This window comes from Macrobrachium nipponense, chromosome 9 (genome assembly GCF_015104395.2).
Source record: "Macrobrachium nipponense isolate FS-2020 chromosome 9, ASM1510439v2, whole genome shotgun sequence".
In the NCBI taxonomy this organism is placed as follows: domain Eukaryota; kingdom Metazoa; phylum Arthropoda; class Malacostraca; order Decapoda; family Palaemonidae; genus Macrobrachium; species Macrobrachium nipponense.
Genome location: NC_061110.1, coordinates 56815989 through 56839477, shown reverse-complemented (window position 1 = coordinate 56839477; position 23489 = coordinate 56815989). Strand labels below are relative to the sequence as shown.

Sequence of the window (23489 nt, the reverse complement as noted above, 5' to 3'; positions counted from 1 at the left end):
TACGACAAGATCTCGGTGCTTGTGAGCCATTCTCGAACCTAGGCTAGTCTTATAACGGTAACCATATTTGATCCTTAAACCGGATACATGGTTAAAATATCCCTAGTTAGCTTAAATTGATAAGCCTAATAAGCTTAAATGCATGTTTTTCTCGTTATAACGAGCTAGGTCTATCAATGACTTTGCTGATACGATCGGGGGAAAATTGCCCATTACGAATGGGAATTAAAGTGATACTATGGGCTACGTAGATTAGTACTAGATATTAAGAGATAACTCCTATGCACCTTGTGATATATTGTTATATTTAGATCAATAAATACCCTAAGTAATGGTATTATGTGCATAGCTTACCTGGATAACCTCCTGACCGGGTTGGACCACTTCGATCGCGACGAGCCACGGCCAGTCAGTGAAAGATCTAGGCTACGTAGCCTAAGAGTGAATCCACTTTAGATCAGGGGTAGAGCCAAGCAACATAAACTATTGCTTACAAACCTCTAATCTCATAAATTGAATAAAAGATATTATTTCGATAATATCTCTACTATATTATCTCTGGAGCCTCGGCGAACAGAGAATACTTTTATCGGAATGATTAGAGGCAGGGTAGAAGAATAATAGTATTCGAAGTTCGGCATTGCTGGAATTCAGACTGAATTATTCCTAGCTTCGGCAATTATGGAGGTACGCCATGTCTTTTTTCCGACATTGACGAAGTTCGGTGTTTTATTACAAGCATGCCTCTGAACGGAATTTTCAGTTTATACTATTACACCTTAAAGTTTATAAGTTTTATTATGTAGGTCGGTACCGGAATACTTCGGCAACGAAGTATTTCGCCGACAACTTAGATAAGTATTCAATTATAAGCTTCATTAGGTTAAGCCACTTATTAATAAGAAGTCGATACCGGAATATTTCAGCAACGAAGTATTTCCCCGACAAACTAGATAAGAATACATTTTCTAGAAAAATTAAGGCATATATATCCGTACCGACAAACACTCCATAAAACTTACGAGTTTTACGACCTAGTTATTTATAATTAGTATTTAGTCGACCACGGAATATTTCGGCTATGAAATATTTCTCCGACAAATATAACCAATAATAAACTTAAGAGTTTATTACTTATGTTACATAATTGTAAGTAACTGGTATTACAATAATACCAAAATATTTCAGCAATGAAATATTTCGCCAATAGAATAAAATGCATGATTTTTCTAGAAAATACCGGTCTGCATGCCTAAGACAGAATATTTCGGCAGCGAAATATTTCGTCGACAATTTAGCAACAAACCATCAAAGGGAAGAAAACTCATTGAGTTTTTTCACATTACAGGCGGTCCGTTGCCAGGCTGAGGGATGCCACGCATCATTGGGGAATTTGTACGGCCACGTAGTGTGCCGTTTGCACGCCAATTGTGCAGTACCCTTGGACAACTACGTGGTCTGGCACCCAGACGCCTGTACCGTCTGTTATGAGCTAGTCTCAATTATGACTGATGAACAGGTAAGGACTTTCCGAAATTGTCTTACTTATATTAAGGAATATAGTAAATTAAATTCATAAATTATTTAACGAATCCGCCACTAAAACGAAGATTAACTTACAGGCGGATAAGGCGATTCTCCATGATGCTAGGGTGTCCCTTCGTAAATGGGTGGGGGTTTCGACAAAAACGTGCCGAAAGGTCAGCCCTACGTGTTAGATGCTGGCCTATGCGCTATGATTTTTTCGGGCGCCACTTTGACAACAGCGGTGCCCAGGGAGATTGCCGAACCCCTCATCGAGGCCATACGTTTGGAGACGAAGGCCGCCTTGGAGGAGCAGCAGGAACTAATGGACGATGTGGCGGCGATCGACATCAACGTCGAGCCAATGGAACAGGTAGGTGGGGAGGTAAGTGGGGCGAGTTCCCATCCCAGTCCCAGTCCTTCTCCTTCCCTTTCTTCTACTCCATCCTTTAAGGGTTTTACGAAACCCACTAAAGAACAAGGAATACCGTCAGTTATTCCTAAAGTCAAGAAGACTTTAAAAAAGAGCAAGTCTGTTCCGCCAGCGGCGAATGAGTTGTCTTCGGTGTCACAGCCGCCGACATCATCCTTCATTCAGCCTGCTGCCATAAATCCTTCCCCTACCGAAGGAACAGGGTCATTCTCAAGGGCGGCAGAACAGCTTTTCGACCCGGTAGACTTCACTAACCAACTGTTAGCCGGGGTTACTGGAGTAATTGATCAGAGGCTAGATGCCCGCCTCGGGCCAACACCGGACATCTCCAATCAGGCTCTCTCGTCATTGACGGAGAGAATTAGGCCTCTTTCGATCTGGAACACCAGCCCTATCAATGATGGTTCCGGATGCTTCAAAGCTTCCCCCCTTTGATAAGGAAAATCCTTGGAGGTTGGCCCTAAATGCTCTCTTCGTAGAAGGAAGACTAACTATTGAGGGGTGCGGAACAAGACCGATTGAGGACTATGAGCTATTCTCAGCCGGTATGCAGTTCCCGTTCCCGGGGTTTGTCAGACTAGCACAAGATGCGCTAGTCAGAGTAGACAAAGTACCGAAGGAAACGGTGATCTTCCCCAGAGAACAGGCCCAAGCTGCCTGGGTCCGTTCTCTAACAGAATGAAATTGTGTCAGTACTAAATTGACACCGCATAAGGGGAAGTATACAATGTTCGTCACCCCCGAAGGACTTCCGTCACCTTGTACAACTAAGGTGGCGGAGTTAACATTACAAGCCATAAACGAGGACAAACCAATGCCAGTCCTGAGGGAAACAGAGCCTACACCCTTGCTTTTGCCCACAGGAACGGACATTTGGATAAACGCTCCGGCAACATTTACTGCTGGTAAATTGGAGCCGGATTGCGCTTCGGACTTGTTCTCCGAACGATTGCCCAAACTCCCCGACCATTTGATCAAGGGGGAGTTCGAAGCAAGGACGAAGTTAGCCAGGTTTATCAACTCCATCACCTCGGCGGAGTTGTTAGCCGCGACCTATGAAGACGAACCAGTTTTTCGGGTCTTGACGAAAAGTCTTTTACAGACTTTTCAAACAGACTTACATGACTTTGCTGTTGCAAGAAGGGCCTGTAGGAAACATGTTTTGGCTGGAGCTACAGTCAAACATGAGCCTAATAAGCTTATTAAATCATCCATTTGGGGAGAAAACCTCTTCCCCAAAGAGGAAATAAACTCTATCTTGCACAAGGCAGCCAGGGTTAACCAAAGTCTGAGAGTGAGGTGGGGTCTTCCCTTCAAGCGCCAATTTGATGCGTCTTCTCATCAACAAGGGCCTAAAAAGAAGGCGAGAAGGTATAACCCTTACCAGACGGCCTGTCCTCATGGATATATGCAGGCAGTGCCGTCCACCTCAAAAGTAACACCACCACAGCAATATGTACTAGTTCAGCCAAACTCGGAACCTCAACCTTCGACTTCATCTCAAGTTGTGGCTTCCCCAGCATTTAATCCTGCTTATGAGGCGAGAGGTGCCTTTCGCCCATATAGCAGACATGCTGGGAGTAGTCGAGCCAGAGGAGGCTCCCGATTCCGAGGTGGAGCCAGGGGTAGAGGATTCCGAGGAGGGAGAGGAACTAAACCAGCATCCAACCAGTGAGATCTCCCAGGTAGGGGGGAGACTGTACTCATTCAAGGGCCGATGGACCTTCAGTCCATGGGCCCACAGTATAATATCAAAAGGTCTAGGCTGGAAGTGGGAGAAGGTCCCTCCCCCTCCAGTCAACTTCTTCCAAAAACCAACAGAGGACCTCTTAGAGTATACGAAGGATCTTCTTCAGAAACGTGCCATAAAGAGGGTGAAGAGCATAAGGTTCCAAGCACGTTTGTTCAGTGTCCCATAGAAGGACTCGAACAAAAGACGAGTAATTCTGGACTTGTCTCGGCTGAATTCCTGCATTCACTGCGACAAGTGCCATATGCTGACAATCTCACAGGTACGGACCTTACTTCCCCGTGGGGCTGTCACCACCTCTATAGATCTTACAGACGCATACTATCACGTCCCAATAGCCAGAAACTTCTCTCCGTACCTAGGATTCAAGCTAGGCAAGAAAGCCTACTCATTCAAGGTAATGCCCTTCGGACTCAATATAGCACCCAGGGTGTTCACGACATTAGGAGAGACAGTAGTTCAGGAATTGAGGAAGAAAGGAATACTATTAGTAGCCTACCTGGACGATTGGTTAATTTGGGCGAACAACAAATCAGTGTCTCAAAGGTCAACATCCAAAGTACTGGAATTCCTAAAATATTTAGGTTTCCAAGTAAACATGGCAAAATCCAGACTGACTCCAGCATCCCAGTTCCAATGGTTAGGGATTCAGTGGGATTTGAACAAACACGAGCTATCTCTACCGAACCAAGAAGGTCAAGGAGATAGTAAAAGCTGCAAAACGCTTTGTCAAAAACAGACTGTCATCTCGAAGGAACAGGAGAGAATCCTAGGCTCCCTTCAATTCGCATCAGTGACAGATGTTCTATTGAAAACCAGATTAAAGGATATCAATCAGGTTTGGAGATCAAGAGCAAATCTCAAATTCAGAGACAAAGTTTCAAGAATCCCAGATATTCTGAAAAAGAGACTTATTCCATGGACGAAACAACGGAACCTATCCAAATCAGTTCCGCTACAATTTCCTCCCCTATCTCTGATCATCCACACAGATGCATCCCTGAGCGGTTGGGGGGGATATTCACCCCTCAAGAAAGTTCAAGGAACATGGTCAGAAACATTCCATCGATTCCACATCAATGTATTGGAAGCGATGGCAGTGTTCTTGACATTGAGAAAATTACAACCGTCCAAGAAGATCCACATTCAAATAGTATCGGACAGCTTTACAGTCGTCCATTGCATAAACAGAAGAGGATCCAAATCCAACAAATTGAATCATGTAATGATAGCAATATTCCTATTAGCAGAAAAGAACCACTGGCATCTGTCAGCAATTCATCTGGCAGGAGTAAGGAATGTAATAGCAGACTCCCTGTCCAGAATGACCCCACTAGAATCAGAATGGTCACTGGACAACAATTCATTCAAATGGATTACGAATCAGATTCCGGGACTTCAGGTAGACCTCTTTGCCTCGGAGTCCAACCACAAACTAGCAGAGTCCAACCACAAACTAGCCTGCTATGTAGCTCCCAACATAGACAACAATGCCTTTGCGATCGATGCAATGTCTCTAGATTGGAACAAATGGGAGAGAATTTATCTTTTTCCTCCAGTGAACCTCCTCTTGAAGGTACTACACAAGCTACGATCATTCAGAGGCCAGCTGGCACTAGTGGCACCCAACTGGCCGAAGAGCAATTGGTATCCACTTATCATGGAGATGAAACTCAAACCCCAGAAGATTCCATCCCTGAACTTAACACAGATAGTACAAACACAAACTGTGTCAGCTTCCTCAAGAATTCTGAATGCCCTAACTTTATGGACTACATGAAGTTTGCGGCACAAAAAGAAGCAAATATAGATCCATTAAATATTCTATTTGTAGAATCGGATAAACGAGATTCTACAATTAATATGATTCCGCAGTGAAGAAACTGGCTATATTTTTGAATGAAATGAATGTACAAGAAATGGATACGAATCTTACAATTTCTTTCTTTAGATCATTACACGAGAAAAGCTTAGCTGCCAGCGCTATTACCACAATTAAATCTGCCCTAAGGAAGATTTTTCAGATAGGTTTAAATATTAATTTAACAGACACATACTTTTCCTCTATTCCAAAAGCATGTGCACGCTTGAGACCGGTCAACTGTCCTCAATCAATATCATGGTTCTTAAACGATGTTCTTAAACTGGCATCAGACTTAGACAATGATAACTGTTCTAATTCAGCACTACTAAGAAAAACATTATTTTTAGTAGCTCTGGCCTCTGGAGCTAGAATTTCTGAATTGTCAGCCCTTTCTAGAAATCTAGGACATGTGGAATTCCTCCAATCTGGGAAAGTTTTACTTTCACCAGATAGAAAATTTTTAGCAAAAAATGAGGATCCACAGAATTTCCTTGGGAAATTATTCCTCTTCCAGAAGATGAATCATTATGTCCTGTTCATACACTTAAAACCTTTATGACCAGAACATCTCAAATAACAACGGGCCCTCTTTTTATTAGAGAAAAAGGGGGCACAATAACTTTAAGAGGAATTAGGCAACAGATACTTTACTTTATTAAACAAGCCAATCCGGATTCAGTCCCACATGTCCATGATATCCGAGCAGTTGCCACCTCAACTAATTATTTTCAAAACATGAAGTTTGAAGACCTAAAAAAGTACACAGGTTGTAAGTCTCCAGTAGTGTTCAAGCGCCACTACCTTATAAACTTACAGGCCCTAAAATTTTCAGCAGTGGCAGCTGGTACTGTGGTGGTTCCCGAAGAACAGACTGACGGTTCTTCTTAGAAACTTTTGAATAGAACTATTCCTTTGACTATCTCCCTTTGCATGACCCTTCTACCTGCATGACTCGCTCACACTCCCCGCCATACTTTTTTCTGGACCGGGCTAGATGCTTGTTGTTGATCCCGCTGCCGGATTAGGATATAAGATTGCACATATGTATATAATTATTATTGCTATTAAGTATTGGTATAGAAATAGTATAATACTTTGATTGGTCTGTATGACATATAATCGTGACCAATAAGTTAATAATATGTACAATTTCAGTATTGTACAAGTTAATACTGTTATGGTTAAGGATATATTAAGAAATTGTTTCTTACAAATATTGAGTTGGTAGTTTAAGTTATAATGTTAAGGTTAAATAGTAAACTATTCATGACTTTATTCTGAATATCATTAACCTGGTTTTACATATAATTTTATGCTAAAAACTTGTATAGCATTCTCTGGTATATTTTCATTGGCCGACACAGGTTGACACCAGAAAAGGGATTTTGACATAGGAAAAATCTATTTCTGGGGGAAGACCTGTGTCGCCCGATGAACCCTAACCTTATTTACATTCTCTTCCTACCCTGACTAATCCAAGTTTATAGAACTAATCAGGAATGAAGATGGCGCGTGGGTAGTAGTAGTAGTAGTGGCGAGCGATGACGAGTAGTGGGATTTCGTTGTAGCGGCTCCCACCAAAGAGAGGGATTTTGAAGGGAATCTTCTAAATGGCAGAAGTCCTGTGGTTTGTGGTAACACCCCTATACTATACTGACACCCTTTGGGTGATCGCGCTGGGGGTAGTAACCTCAGCATAACTATGTTAGCTTTTTCTCTGGTATATTATAGAGTTTATTTGCAGGGATTTTTCATCGGGCGACACAGGTCTTCCCCCAGAAATAGATTTTTCCTGTGTCAGAATCCCTTTTTTGTGATAAAACTATTAAAAAACCCAAGTATGAAAATTTTTAGTGGTTTTTCTTGAGTTTTAACTAACAAAATAGGCTGATTTTAGCATTTTTATAGGGGTTTCAAACATTCGCGGGTTCTAACTATTCACGGGGGGGTCTGGTACGCATCCCCTGCGAATACGACGTGACCACTGTATTTTATATATATATATATAATATATATATCTATATATATATATATATATATATATATATATATATATCTTTCATATAGATATAGAAATTCTTTCACTCAAGATTTTTTTTTTTTTTATAAATACCCCACAGCACAGTGAAACATGGGCAACACCACTGATGGTTGCCTCTGGACGTGGCCGTGTGGATATCATGGAACAGCTTCTGGCACTTGGGGCATCAATCACATTGCGGGCTGCCAATGATTGGACTGCAGCAAATTGGGCTCAGTCAACTGACCAGAAAGAGGCTTTAGATCTTCTACATGCATATAGGCAAGTTTATTTTAATACCTTGAAGTTCAGATATGTTGGCAGAATTTCTATGCCCTGGGTTGTAACCTTTAAATTATAAGACTTTTCATTTATACATATGATATTGGCCTTTTTCATTTAATAGTAGTTAGTACTAGTAGAAAAGGTTTTATTTACTAGTATGTGATAGTGTCAGCTGGGCAGCTGCAGAAACCAGGAGAATTTGAAGACCTAGACTTACTTGAAAGGGAACTGTGAGAGGGGAGGGTGGAGGTGAGTGAGGTTGTGGGAGATAAACCACAGGAATGAAAAGAGTGGTGGAATTTCACAGAGGGCCTTTGCATCATATGATGTTGGAGGCAATAATGATTAGGTATATATTAAAAATACTGCATTGCAGATAGGAGCTTTGGGATGTTTTCCAACATGCCATATCTGCTATAGCTGGTAAGCCATGTTGAAAAATGATTAATAAGTATAACTGGTAACTACAGTAAGAAGTCCAAGTAAGAATTTGAGTTGAAATCCAGTGGCAGTTTAATATTTGTTTGTTCCTTTGAAAGTGTGAAATTAATTTTGCTGGTGGATACAGAACATTGGCTTTATATTTTGAAAAAGGAAAGCACAGTTTTGTAAAGTCTGTATATTTTAGTCCAGTCAAAATTTCTAGGACTTAAAATTTGGTTGGCTTGGTAGTGAAATTTTCACCTTTTTATTTCTTGGTACTTGAAATTCCAATTTCCAATTCTGTTTATGAAATGAGTGAAATTTACTATTGATAGCTGTAGTATTACAGGTTAACTCAATCAAAATAGTTATTAAATGAAAAATATTGACGTAGATGTTTTGGCTATCTGGCCTTGTGTTTTCCAAGGGAGTAGTTTTCATTCATCCGAACTTTGATACTTGTTCTATATGTGAAGCCTACTTATAAATAAAAGTTACAATTTGTATCCTAACAGTGCATGTGAGGGAGTAGACCTACTCTCTCTGTCAGCTGAAGGAATGCAGTCAGGTGTTCTTGCTGGTAACAAGGGGCCATCATCATCATCTGGCTTAGCTACGGAACTTTCTGAGGAAGACAAGAGAATGCTTGATGCATACCAGCATTCAGTACCAGATGAGTATGCAGATGTTGATTTGGTTCATGCTCTCTGTGTGAAAATTCATAAATCACAACCACCAGGTGAGTGGATATAAAGCTGTCTTTAGAGTAGAGAACATAATTTTATTTCATTTATTGTGTCATTAATTGTTATGCCTTGCACAAAGATTCTGGGACCTAAATACGTATCTGTGAAACAACTAATGCTTGGAACATTTTAGCATTGCTTGAATTTGAATTTTAAACTGTTCATTATCATACATGCTTGTTAGGATGAACGTTTATTTTTAGGGACTTGATGTCCTTTATGGACATAAAGGCTAGGAGGGGAACACTCCAAAATCAAACCAGTGGATGGAAGGGATCCTATAGCTTTCGTAGGCAACCTTTTTAAGAGGTTACTCTGAATACAAACCTTGATCTCCAGCCTTGTACTGTGCCGTAGCCATTGTATATATATGTATATACAGTGGTCCCCCGTATTCGCAGGGGATGCATACCACACACCCACCCGTGAATAGTTAGAACCTGTGAATAGTTGGAACCCCTATAAAAATGCTTAAAACCTCTTATTTTGTTAGTTAAAACTCAAGAAAAACCCACTAAAAAATTTTTATACCAAGTTTTTTAAATAGTTATATCGCAAAATGTGCATTTTATCATGAAATGATAAAAAGAACAGGAATTTGTGGATGTTTCTCATAGAAAAATACCGTGAATAGGCAAATTTTCTGTGAATAATGTGGGGAAATGTTCCAGAGAAAAATCCACGAATGTGAGAGTCCGCGCATATGGGGGTTCCACTGTACAGCACTTTAATATATGTACAGTCCGGTCCCGAAATATGCATGTTCGAATTGTGGGATTCCCCTTTGATGCGGTCGCTAGTTCTCAAAAATAGATTTTCTGTATCTGCGAAACCGTTCAAAGTCTGCAAGTTAAGCACCACAAATGTATCAAATCTATTGTCTTTTCAAGTACTTTAGGTGGGGTGAGGGAATGTGAGAGAAAGATTTCCTGCTCAGCCATTAGCTAAGACGGAAGGCTCCGCCTCATGCATTTGTGACATCATAGCGTAATGTGTGTGAATGATCGGTATCATCATCTCCACCGTATGTATTATTCAGATCTGCGAAGTGTATTCTGATTATTTAATGTATGCAGCTCCCTAGAAGTTGAAGAGGAAGACCTATTTTCTCGAAACTAAAAAGCTTGTCCTTAAGTTAAAGACAAAGGAAAGAGCAACTTCCATTTTGGCAGCAGTCGACAACTTGAAATCCGTTATTGCTGAACATAAAGTAAGAATTTTTTGTCTAGGTTAACTTGTTTTGACTAACTTTTGCCATTTGATCATTTATTTTTTTCTATTGTTGAAATAGATTTTGATGAAAATAATTGGTAAAAGTGTTTAATAGAGAAACCGATGTGTTTGAGAGAGAGAGAGAGAGAGAGAAGAGAGAGAGAGAGAGAGAGAGAGAGAGAGAGAGAGAATCATTCGATCTAAACTTTTCAAGAAACTGTCATTTTATGTTGAATTTTGATTTTGGCATTTGATCATATATTTTTTTCTATTTTTGAAATAGTTTTTGAGGAAAATGATTAGTAAAAGTGATTAACAGAGAAGCAGATGTGTTTTCGAGAGAGAGAGAGAGAGAGAGAGAGAGAGAGAGAGAGAGAGAGAGAGAGAGAGAGAGAATCGTTCAATCTAAACTTCTTAAAGAAACTCATTTCATGGATGAATTTTTAATTTTTATCATTTCCTTTTAAGAAATTGTAATTTAATATCAAATTTTGAATTTTCATCAATTCTTTTTTATTGTAGAATAGATAAAAGGGATTTTGACGAAGGAAAAATCTATTTCTGGGCAAGGGTTCGTGTCGCCCAGTGAAATAATCCTTAAGTTCATTACTTCTAGGTAAATGATACTAACATTATACCAGAGAAAAAATAAAATCAGGAGGATGTCAGAATAACTGACTCACTCACCCTAAATAAAAGTGTCGGTATGTAGCTGGGGCGAGTGAGACCACTACCACGAACCTCTTGTCATTTAGAATTCTCCTACATCAAAATCCCCCTCCTGAGAGAGCTGATACACAGTCGGAGTCAGCAACTACTACTATTATGCTACCTACCACGCCGAACCTGACAAGCGGGCCTCTGGTGGCCCATCCATGTCGTTAGATGCCAATCTTGGGCTGCAGGGCAGGGAACAGGGGGAGATTTCACTGGGCGACACGAACCCTTGCCCAGAAATAGATTTTTCCTTCGTCAAAATCCCTTTTCTGGGCTCAGTCCGTGTCGCTTCGTGAAATAGTACCAGAGAATTAGCACAAGATTGGGAAAAAGCAAAAGAGAAAGGTCTCAATAAAACAAAGGAAGTAAAAAGGAGTAAATATAATCTGATTGAGAGCTTACAAGTTATCATAAAATAAAGTTAACTTAAACTAATGAAATAAATTATATACAGTTAACCTTAAAATTGTACTTAAAACTAACTATGATGATAACTTATCTAATACAAAGTGAGGTTCAAAATCAGTACATCAAGGAAGAACACTCACTGAAAGTTATATATGTAAATGAAAATTATACTAAGCATCTCAAATTGGTGTGCTTCCCTAGCATGAAAATAAGGGGAGCAACAACGATAATTACAATCAATATATACAACATAGTTGTGGGTGCCCCTAGCAATAAAATAAGGGACACACCACCATAAGTATCCTTCTAAGCAGCTAAGGCTGAAGGACCCAAAGAGCATAATGGTAGGTTAGTTGCATTATTAGTTGAGGCAGATAGAAAGGAGATCTGGATCTTCAACTACGACTACTGAGCAGTGTCAGGGGAAACTATGTTTCCCGCTGCCACTGCCGGAAATTTTAAAGATTCCAAGGACTTTAAATAATGATGCTTAAAAACTGTCGGCGATTTCCAGCCTGTATACTTCTTTAAGTCATCAAAGTTCATATGCTAGAAATAATTAATGGAGGTGGCTACTGCCCTGATGTCATGGGCTTTGGGGAATGATTCAGGATTTGCTTGTTTAATAAAGTAAAGAATTTGTTGCCTAATTCCCTTTATTGAAATAGTACCACCTTTTTCCCTCATGAAAAGGGGGCCTGAGGATGTAGAGGATGTCCTAGACAGAAAGGCTCGTAAGGTCGTCACCGGACAGAGAGAAGGGTCTTGTGGAAGAGGGATGACCTTCCAAGGGGCCCACCTCATTAAAGGATCCTCATTCTTTGCCAGAAAACTACGATCTGGAGATAGTAAGACTTCTCCTGAGGGGAGGAAATCTACATGTCCAGCATCTCTGGAAAGGGCTGACAGTTCTGATATTCTGGCTCTTGAGGCCAAACTTAGTAAGAATAGAGTTTTCCTCAGTAGCATTATATATGTACAAGAAACGTTGTCAGTGTCTGAAGCCAGCTTGAGAATGTCATTCAAGAGCCATGAAACTGAACTAGGCCTTTCAGAAGGTCTAAGCCTAGCACAGGCTTTAGGAATAGACGTAAAGTAGGAGTCTGTTAAGTCTATTTTAAAACCAAACTGAAAGATTTTCTTTAAAGCTGACTTATTAGTTGTAATAGTACTAGCTGCTAATCCTTTTTCGAATAAAGATCTGAAAAAGGATATAGCTAGGTTGACTTTCATGGTTCTGGTTTTTGTTTCCTTCAGGAAAGTTGCTAACTTAACAGCAGCATCATACTGTCTCAAAGTTGATTCTCTCTAATCTGATTCTAAGAAAAGAATATTCTGAGGATCAGTATTAGCATCTCTCTTAGCCGCAAACTTCATGAAGCCCATAAAGTTAGGGTTTTGAGAATTCCTGAGGAAGCGAACACAGTCCTCATTTGTACTGACTGAGATAGTTTGGGATTGGGAATCCGTCGAGGTCGGAGACCCAATTCCAGAAGCAGAGGATACCAGTTGCTCTTGGGCCAGTTCGGGGCTACTAGAGTTACTTGTCCCTCGAATGTCCCGAGTTTGTTCAGTACTTTCAATAGAAGAATCACTGGAGGAAAGATGTATATGTATCTTCTTCCACTGATTCCAATCTATGGACAGGGCGTCTATGGCATAAGCCAGAGGGTCCAGGTTGGGGGCCACATAGCAAGGGAGCTTGTGGTTCGCTTGAGATGCGAATAGATCTACTTGGAGACCCGGAACACTCCGGCGTATCCACTGGAATGACTTGTCGTCCAGGGACCACTCTGATTCTAGAGGAACTGATCGAGACAGAGCGTCCGCTATCACGTTCCTTACTCCCGCTAAATGGGTGGAGGATAGATGCCATTTGTACTTGGTTGCTAGAGAGAAAATGGCTATCATGACATGGTTCACATGTTTTGATCTGGATCCTCCCCTGTTGATGCAGTGCACTACTACTGCGCTGTCCAAGACCAGCTTTATATGAGAGTTCTTTGCTGGTAGAAGCCTCTTCAGAGTGAGAAATACTGCCATGGCTTCCAATACATTTATGTGAAGCTGGCGGAACTGAGATGACCACGTTCCTTGAACCTTCTTGAACTGGGAATATCCTCCCCAACTGCTTAGAGAGGCGTCTGTGAGGATAACCAATGCCGAAGGGGGAAACTGAAGAGGAACTGACTTGGACAGGTTCTTTGGCGGAGACGATTGCAAAGAATCTGCGGGATTACTGATAACTTGTCTCGAGATTTGACATTTGCTCTTGAGCGCCAAACTTGATTTATGTCTTTCAGTTTCGCTTTTATCAGAACATCTGTTACTGATGCAAACTGGAGTGAACCTAGGATCCTTTCCTGGTTTCTCCTTGACGCTCGTTTGCACTTGAGGAATTGCCTTACTGACTTGGCTATTTCTTTCCTTTTGACCACTGGAATTGACAGATTGTGGGAGGTCAAGTCCCATTGGATGCCGAGCCATTGAAAACTCGACTCCGGAGTGAGTCTGGACTTTGTCCTGTTTATTTGGAACCCCAGATATTCCAGAAACTGGATTACTTTGTCTATGGCTCTGAGGCATTCCTCGACGGTTGTCGCCCAAATCAGCCAATCGTCGAGGTACGCTACTACCATTATCCCTTGTGATCTCAGTTGTTGTACTACTACTACTGCTATTTTCGTGAATACCCTGGGGGCTACATTCAGCCCGAAGGGCATCACTTTGAAAGAGAATGCCTGGTCTCCCAACCTGAAGCCTAGGTATGGGCAGAAGTGTCTCGCGACTGGGATATGATAGTATGCGTCTGTAAGATTGATAGAATAAGCGTCCTTGAAACTAAATGCTTTGCTCTTGACACTACCCCTTTCTCAAGGAGCTCTTCCGCATAATCTGTCAATTCCTTTGTTGGTAATTGAAGGAATGATTTGGATGGAGGGGGACCTTTGATCCAACTCCATCCCAGCCCTTTGGACACAATGCTCTGTGCCCAATTGCTGAACCCCCACCTGTGACGGAAGAGGAACAGCCCCTCCTCCCACCTACCGAGAGACCTCACTGTTGTTGTGCAGGCGTGCTCCGCGCCCTCCACGGAAGTGTTTCCCCCTGTTGGTTGCCCCCTTCCGCCACCCCTCTGACGAAAGGCACCCCTAGCTCTGCATCCCCTTGCAAACCTGTTAATGGCTTGAAAGGCCTGGCTTTCAAACACCGGGTTGAAAGCCGGGGAAACAGCATAGGATGTCGATGGCTGGCTTTGGGAAGTCAACAGGAGGATGGGCTGGTTTTGACCCTTTGCAGTTGCCGGTTGCACAGGCTGTGAGACCGGAACTGCTTGAACAAAATGCTGTTGCTGCTGCTTCTGGAAGGGCGGGAACTTCCTGGTCTTTTTAAGCTTCTTAGCACCAGCAGGAGGATTCTCAGGTTTCCTCTTACTGGAAAGACCCCAGCGCACCCTAAGGCTTTGGTTAAGCCAGGTCGCTTCATGCTGTACTTCGTTGACAGCTGATTCTGGGAAGAGGTCAGCTCCCCAGATAGTGGAAGAAAGCAGCTTGTTTGGCTCATGCCGAATAGTAGCTTCCTGCAGGACATGTTTCCTGCTGTTCCGCCTTGCTACCACAAACTCGTACAGATCCGACTGTACTGTTTGAGTTTGTGCCTTTGCCAGCAGTTTGAACAGAGGTTCCGAGCCGTACATCAAGGCGGCAACCTCCGTCATTACCAAGGAATTCAACGTTCTGCCTAACCTAGTCCTTGCCTCAAATTCGGCTTGGATAAGGTTATCCGGCAGCCTAGGAAGTCTCTCGCCGAACTGATCAATGGCACAGTCCGGCTTGAGCTTTCCTACCGTGAATGTGGCTGGCAAGTCTTCCCAAAGTTCCCCAAAGGCTGGAAAGAGTGGGGACATTGGGTCTGATTCCCTAAGCTGAGGGAGAGGCTCATCCTTCATGGCACCTTGGATGGTGACCTCAGCTATCTTTGTTGTGAAGGGGAGTGGTGCCTCCTCCTCCGTAGCAAAGATTGTAAAGGGGCTCTTAAATGCCTGGAGCTTGGTATTGGTACAATCCCAATCTTCCAGGTATCATACCCATTCCCTTTGAGCCTGCTCTTGGCTGTATAAAACAGTCTCTTTAGGGATCTTGTCTTCCCTATTTAGAGCAGCCTCCGTCAGTCTAGCATATCCCATGAAAGGCGGTTGTAGACCGGCGGGGTGGAACTCGAAGTCCTCGATACGACGAGTTCCATAGTCCGGGATAGAGATCATCCCATCCTTGAAGGGAGCAAAAGTTGCTACCCTCCAAGGATTGCTCATAGAGAAGGCGGGAAGGGTATTGTAGTCAGGCAACGAGGCAACTCCGGCGCCTGCTACAGGTAGAACGGCTGGCGGAGCTTGGGTCAGCCCTGCCAGACGATTCTCCTGGTCCATCAGACGAAAAGAAATATTCTGAATCGACTGGCTGGACTGAGTCAACGAGGTGGAGATCTGGGAGAACATCTGATCGAACCTGGTGTTCATCAGAGATCCGACCATATCCCCCACCTGTTGCATGACCCCTGCCGTGAAAGCAACAGGATATGGTCTACCTTAGAACTGTAATATGCTAATGTTGCCAGCAGGGGTTGCACATCCATCATCTGATTGATATTACTGGAATGTTCGTTCACCAATGTCATAAGTTGATTGATTGATGATAATTGTTTGCGGAGTTCGGAAAAAACTAATTCATTTTCATGTTGCAAAAATTCAATTCTCTTATTCTGATCGTTAATCTTAAGATGATTTGAAATTCCCAAACCTAAACTTGCAACAGACCCGAAGACTTTGAGCGCCGCAAATATAAACGGGTTATTTCTTTCTATGCTACTGTGTCTCAGAGTCCACATAAGTAGATCACGAGCCAAGCATTCTGCTTCAGCAGTTTTGTTTTGCAAGTCGAATGACAACATCTCTGCGACACTTAAAGTCTGAGCTAGCAAAATCTCTGGATTAAAAGGAAAATGACGATGGTGTAATTGATTCAATGATTCGGCAAACCACGATAAGTCGCTTTTTAGGTTAATGACATCTTCTTCTGGCAGGAAAATCGCTCGCAAATCAACTTCTAGAACTATATTGCTTGCTATAATGAAAATGTCCTCTGTTCTTTCAATGATAGAGCCATGTGTAAAATGTATATTTTTTTTAGCGCACTTCCCACACGACAAGAATGTCTGAACAAACAGTACCAATCTGAACAATATAAGCTTCATGTTGGAAACCTGCAATTAGTGAAATATATGTAATTACTCGTGTTTGAATTAACTACTATGCAAAACAGATAAAATACTTTCATACAAATATTTTATATACATACTTTTATCATGCAAGTTTCATATATACTTTTTATTAGGTATGTTTCATATACGTATAGGCATACATAAATTCTTCTCTTTTTTTTCTTTCCTTCTACCCCTTTCCCTTAGCTGCAAACATGAGCCAACGGTATTGTTCTCACAGCAGTAGGTTGGGATATGTTTTGAACTTTTAGTCTGTTGGCCGTTAATATTTCTAAAATGCTAAACGGGCCTTCAAACTTAGGTGTTAGCTTGTAGTTCAAACCCTTGCATACATATACTTGTATATATATTTGATCGCCTACTGCATATGATTTAGTTGGCTTAGCGATTTTATCATGATTTCTTTTCATTATGATTTGTGATTCTTCTAAATGCTTATGAAGTATATTATATCGGCTTACACTTGCTTCCATAAGATTCCGTAGGGGATTTGATAAATTGGTTATAGGCGTAAATACATGGAAAGGTGTCCTAGCTGGGGTACCGTACAATGCCTCGTTGTGGCGTCATTTTTATAGATACATGATATGAATGGTTAAGAGTACTTAGAACCGCGGGTATGGCAATATCCCTGTTGGGATCCATTCCCCCAAGTGTAACTCGTAGGATATTGACACCTTCCTATTTACCCTTTCAACTAATCCATTCAACTCTGGGTGATAAATTATGGTATTGATTTTCTTAAAGCAAAGGAATTCGCACAACAAGTTAAGGAAATAATTATTGAATTCTCCACCTGAGTCAGAGATTATCGTGTGTGGAATTCCATGTTTACAAATGTAGCACTCGTAAAATTTCCTAGGGCATTCAATTGCGGTTTTAGTTTTTAGTGCTATCAATTCTGTATATCGAGTCAAGGCATCTATTATCACTAAGAGGTGCTTATTTCCTCGGTCAGACTCATAAAACCCTCTTAATAAATCTAAGTGTACTCTTTCAAAGGATTGGTTGGGCACGGGATATGCCCCCAGGCTGACAGGTGTCTTAGTGTGCCCTTTGTTTTCATGACAAATGTGACAATTAGCTATGTGTTTTTTTATATATGTAAGCATCGTAGGTCAATAAAATAGTGATTTGGCTTTCTTTGACATGATAGAGAACCCCAACCCCGGGTGACCATGTAATGGATTGGAATGCAACCAGTTTAAGACGATTGATATAAGCGAGATTGGTACCACTACCTGGTCGTTAGTCACCTGCGGGGTGCTTCGGGTTTTCCTTGTCACTGACCTACACAGAATGTTATCCTTGATTATATAATTCTGCTGCGTATACTTCACATATTCCTTTTCTTTAGGATTCCCATTCAAAGCATCTATTATTTTCTTTAACTGCTGATCTGCACTAGTTCAGCGCTCAAACCCGGGTCTTCCTGTTCAGATACAGTTTTAACAATAAGCACGGATGTTGATATATCTACTAGTTCAGCCAATGGATCCATACAAGATGGCGCGGGGTTGCGTGATAGTGCATCAGCAATGATATTTGCTTTCCCAGGTAGATATTGGCAAAATATTTAGTAGTGGGAGATATGCCTTTAGGTGATGCCTTGGGTCATCGCTAAGCTGATGTTGGTTCTGTTAACCCTTTAACGCTGATTGGACGTATTAAACGTCAATATAAATTGTCTGTTGGATGCCGATTGGACGGATGGTACTTCGATATTAAAAAGGTTTTTTTTTGAATTCGCGGAAAAATAGTTATAGGCCAACTAGGCGAAAACTTTTGAATCGCTCCTTGGGGGATGCTGGGAGCTCACAGATCAAGGCGTTGTTTTGTTTACAATCGTTACCCAGGCGCGGCAAGCACGAATTTCTTTCTTCTCGCACTAAAAAGTATCAGCGACACATCTCAGAAATTATTTTGTCACTTTCACATAATTTTTGCACCATTTTATATTAGCCGTTACTTGGAGTATTATATATGAAAATGCGCGCAATTTCATGTAGAATACAACAAAAATCAACTCATGGTTGTAGCTTTTATCAGTTTTGAAATATTTTCATATAAATAATGATGAGTGCCAAAATTTCAACCTTCGGTCAACTTTGACTCTACCGAAATGGTCGAAAAATGCAATTGTAAGCTAAAACTCTTATATTCTAGTAATATTCAATCATTTGCCTTCATTTTGCAACAAATTGGAAGTCTCTAGCACAATATTTAGATTTATGGTGAATTTATGAAAAAAAACATTTTCCTTACATCCACGCGGTAACTCTTCCAAAAAAATCATAAATTTTTTCATCCGATTGTCGTAATGTTTGCACCATTTTAAATTAGCCGTTACATAAAGTTTTATATATGGAAGTGAGTGCAATTTCATGTAGAATACAACTAAAAACAACCCATGGTTGTAGCTTTTATCAGTTTTGAAAGTATTTTTCATTAAATTAACAATGAAAAGTACACCAAAATATCAACCTTCGGTCAACTTTGACTCAACTGAAATGGTAAAAAAACGCTATTGTAAGCTAAAACTCTTACATTCTTGTAATATTCAATCATTTATACTTTTATTTTGCAATAAATTGGAAGTCTCTAGCACAATATTTTGATTTATGGTGAATTTATTAAAAAAAAAAAAAAAAAAAAAAAAATTTCCTTACGTCCGCACGGTAACAATGCCGAAAAAAATCTGAAATTTTTTTGTGCGATTGGGGTAATGTTTGCACCATTTTAAATTAGCCGTTACATAAAGTTTTATATATGAAAATGTGTGCAATTTCATGTAGAATACAACTAAAAACAACACATGGTTGTAGCTTTTATCAGTTTTGAAATATTTTCATATAAAAATAACGATAAGTGCCAAATTTTCAACCTTCGGTCAACTTTGACTCGACCGAAATGGTCGAAAAACGCAATTGTAAGCTAAAACTATTACTTTATAGTAATATTAAATCATTTACCTTTATTTTGCAACAAATGGAAGTCTTTAGCACAATATTTCGATTTATGGTGAATTTATGAAATAAACTTTTTCCTTTACGTCCGCGCGGTAATCTCCGAAAAAATCCTAAATTTTTTCGTCCGATTGTCGTAATGTTTGTACCATTTTAAATTAGCCGTTACATAAAGTTTTATATATGAAAATGTGCGCAATTTCATGTAGAATACAACCTATGGTTGTAACTTTTATCATTTTGAAATATTTTCATATAATAACGATAAGTGCCTGAAATTTCAACCTTCGGTCAACTTTGACTCGACCGAAATGGTCGAAAACGCAATTGTAAGCTAAAAACTAAATAACAATAAATAGAAAAAATTCTTCCTTTGGTCAACTGTAACTCGACTGAAGTGGTTGAAAACTGTAATTGTAAGCTACAACACTTACAGTCTAGTAATATTCAATCAATTACCTTCATTTTGCAACAAACGGGAAGTCTCTAGCACAATATTTTGATTTATGGTGAATTTCTGAAAACAGCTTTTTTTTACATCTGCGCGTCACGAATTCATGCATCATTTTGTGATAATATTTTCTCTGTGTTGCTTTGATCGTTTTACAATGTGTTATATACCAAAATGATCGCAATTTAGTGTGCAATACAACGAAAAAAATTAACTCATTAGCTTTATCCGTTTTCCTCACAGCGCGATTTGCATACAATTACAGGCGGTCCCCGTGTTACGACGGGTCCAGCTTACAACGTTCCGAGGTTACGACGCTTTTTCTTAAATATTAATTGAAAAATCCGCCCTGGGTTACGACGCTTGTTCCGAGGTTACAACGCTGACGCTTCCGACGCTCCGAGTTTACGACGCTTTTAAAAAACACATACTATGATAAGAATCCTTTATAGTTTAGCACAGTTTTCTCTCTCTCTCTCTCTCTCTCTTTGTATTTTCCGACGAAAATAATCACTAATTAGTGTATTTTGATGTTTATTTCATGGACCTAAATACATTTTTATAATACAAAAATGATTTACTAATTTTCAAATATTAGTTTTGATTAATACTGTATTAGTAAGTTTAATAAGTTGAAATGATATCACACAATAAAAATAATAATTCTCTCTCTCTCTCTCTCTCTCTCTCTCTCTCTCTCTCTCTCTCTCTCTCTCTCTCTCTCTCCTCTCTCTCTCTCTCTCTCTCTCTCTCTCTACTACAAAGATGTATGTTTTTTTGTATGATAAATAATGATTTACTATTTTCAAATATTAATATTAATTTATACAGCAAATAATATCAATTCATTAAAAAAAATACCATAGTGAATTAGTAAGATTTTAGCTTATATTTAAAAAATTATGGAAGAAGGAAGGAAATCCCAGTCTTCTTCAAGTAACTTCCAGTATCCTTTTCTCCAGATCCAGGTACTAAAACTGTCAGATATATCAAGTTCTGTGACAGACAGGAGGGGGAAGAGCTGCAGTGTTGCAATCACGTGGTCCTGAAATTTTCCCCTCTCTCTCTCTCTCTCTCTCTCTCTCTCTCTCTCTCTCTCTCTCTCTCTCTCTCTCTCTCTCTCTCTCTCTCATTTACTGAGACTCAAGATTTTTATGTACTTGTACTATTTGTTTTTAATACTTTTCAAATAATAATAATAATAATAATAACTGTAATTACAAAATTCATATGTGATAGTATTTTAAAGAAATACAATACGTACTAATCTATCCTGTCACTTTTAATTAAGGTTAACTCTCTCTCTCTCTCTCTCTCTCTCTTCTCTCTCTCTCTCTCTCTCTCTCTCTCTCTCTCTTTGCCAACACAAGATAATGTGTCATAGTGGTAACTCCCTCCCTCTCTTTCGCTGGAAGCGTTATAAAGTATTTTTTGAGAGAACAGAGGAGAGATAAACACTCTCTCTTTCTCTCTCTCTCTTTTACCGAGATGAAAGAATTTTTATGGTACTAGTATGTAAAATGTTTATTGATAATTTCAGTTATTTAATAATAAAAATAATATTATAATATCATAATAATAATAAAGAATAAATATAATAAAACTTTAATTACAAAATTCATAATGGTCTTATTTTAAAGAGATGAAAATGACCTTCCTTTCACTTGTAAGGATAATTTCCTCTTTCTTACTGAGATGAGAGAATTTTATGGTAGATGCACGTGTTTATTATATTTTCAAAAATAATAATATATTAAATAATAATAATAATAATAGAAGTAGTAATAATACGATAACTAATTCCAAAAGAAAATTCTTTCCCGGTCTTTTGTGGTTTTTCTGTATCAATTCAAACTCCAGTGACAATTGGAGCTTAACAATGCCATACAATGGTCAACGAATTTAATGGTTTTATGTAATCTCTCTATCTCTCTCTCTCTCTAACTCTCTCTCTCTCTCTCTCTCTCTCTCTCTCTCTCTCTCTCTCTCTCTCTCTCTTACTGAGATGGAGATCATTTTCATGGAATGTATGTAATAAGTTTATCATTAATATATTTTCCAATAATAATACTATTGAACTGTAATACAAAACATATCTGAGTATTTTCAAATACAATAATCATTCCATTTCTCTCTTTTAAATACTTTAAGGACAACTCTCTCTCTCTTCTCTCTCTCTCTCTCTCTCTCTCTCTCTCTCTCTCCTCTTCTCTATCTCTCTCTCTCTCTCTCTCTCTCACAAGATACTTGTCAGTACATTTGGTGTTCTATTTCCCTTTTTCTCTCTCTCGTCTCTCTCTCTCTCTCTCTCTCTCTCTCCACACAAGATCACTGTGTCTCATTTTGGTGTTCTATTTCTCTCGCTCTCAGCAAAAGAATTGATAGACAGACAAACATAATTGCACAGTCCTCTCTTTCTCTCTACACACTTAGCATTCGGCGTCGGTGACCCTGGTAGTTGTGACGCCAGAAAACCTACAATCAATCAATCAATCAATCTTTCTCTCTTCTCTGGAGAAATATATGTATTTATGGGAGGGGGGAAAAAAAAAAGTTGCCTACAGACATTCCTTTCAAATCTATTGAAACCGTAAGGAGTTTATTTCTCTCTCTCTCTCTCTCTCTCTCTCTTGTATTTTAATGAAAATATACAGTAATTGTTTTGTAATACACAGTGTTGCTCATGAAAAAAGTAAATTAGTGATAATTTTAGAGATACGGCCCTAAGAAAAATTGCAAATTAGTGAAATTTTTCCCTGTGGACATGTTCAAGAACGTTGTTCCGGCTTACGACGATTTTTGTGTTACGATGCGTCTTAAGAATGGAACCCCCGTCGTAACCCGGGGACTGCCTGTATATAGTATTAAATTTTTGTTTTTTTTTTGCGCCATCATATATCCCAATATTTATAAATGATAATTTTTTTTTTTCATTTCTGATGGTTGCATACTAAACTTCAGGCAATGACAAAAAAAGGGAGCCAAAAATGATCTCTTAATCTTGAAAACTAAGTGTGCTGTAATTAAAAAAAAAAAAAAATAAAAAAAAAATTCCTCGCTCGCGAACGCCGCCGGCATACGGGAGACGATTTTTAAAATACCGCTTCGGTGTTTAAGGGTTAATTGTCTTAATCCACTTCATTGTTGCCTTAAAAAAGATATTGTCTATATGGTCAGAGTCCCAGGCTCCAGAGAAAAGTTTGATCCTATTTTCTTGTTTTATCAGTGCAGATTCTACCATCTGACATTTGTATCGACAGCTGCTCTTGTATAAAATTCGGGGTGAGTTCCAATCCATGGTGCATTTCGTGTTATTTATGTGATGGAAAATTGCCATTTATATGATGGAAAATTGCCATACTATGTTTTCCATACCTAACTGATCATTTACATTTAGTTAATCTTTCTGAGAG

The 23489-nt window shown here is 39.6% G+C and overlaps 1 protein-coding gene across 1 annotated transcript in view; it reads left to right on the top strand.

Annotated features, from left to right (window-relative positions):
* Positions 1-23489, top strand: part of LOC135218331 (3'-5' RNA helicase YTHDC2-like) — a 789914-nt gene that overhangs the window by 383833 nt on the left and 382592 nt on the right. Inside the window, 2 exon segments of the mRNA XM_064254560.1 lie at positions 7692-7873; positions 8815-9039. Of these exon segments, the coding sequence (XP_064110630.1) occupies positions 7692-7873; positions 8815-9039 (407 nt within the window).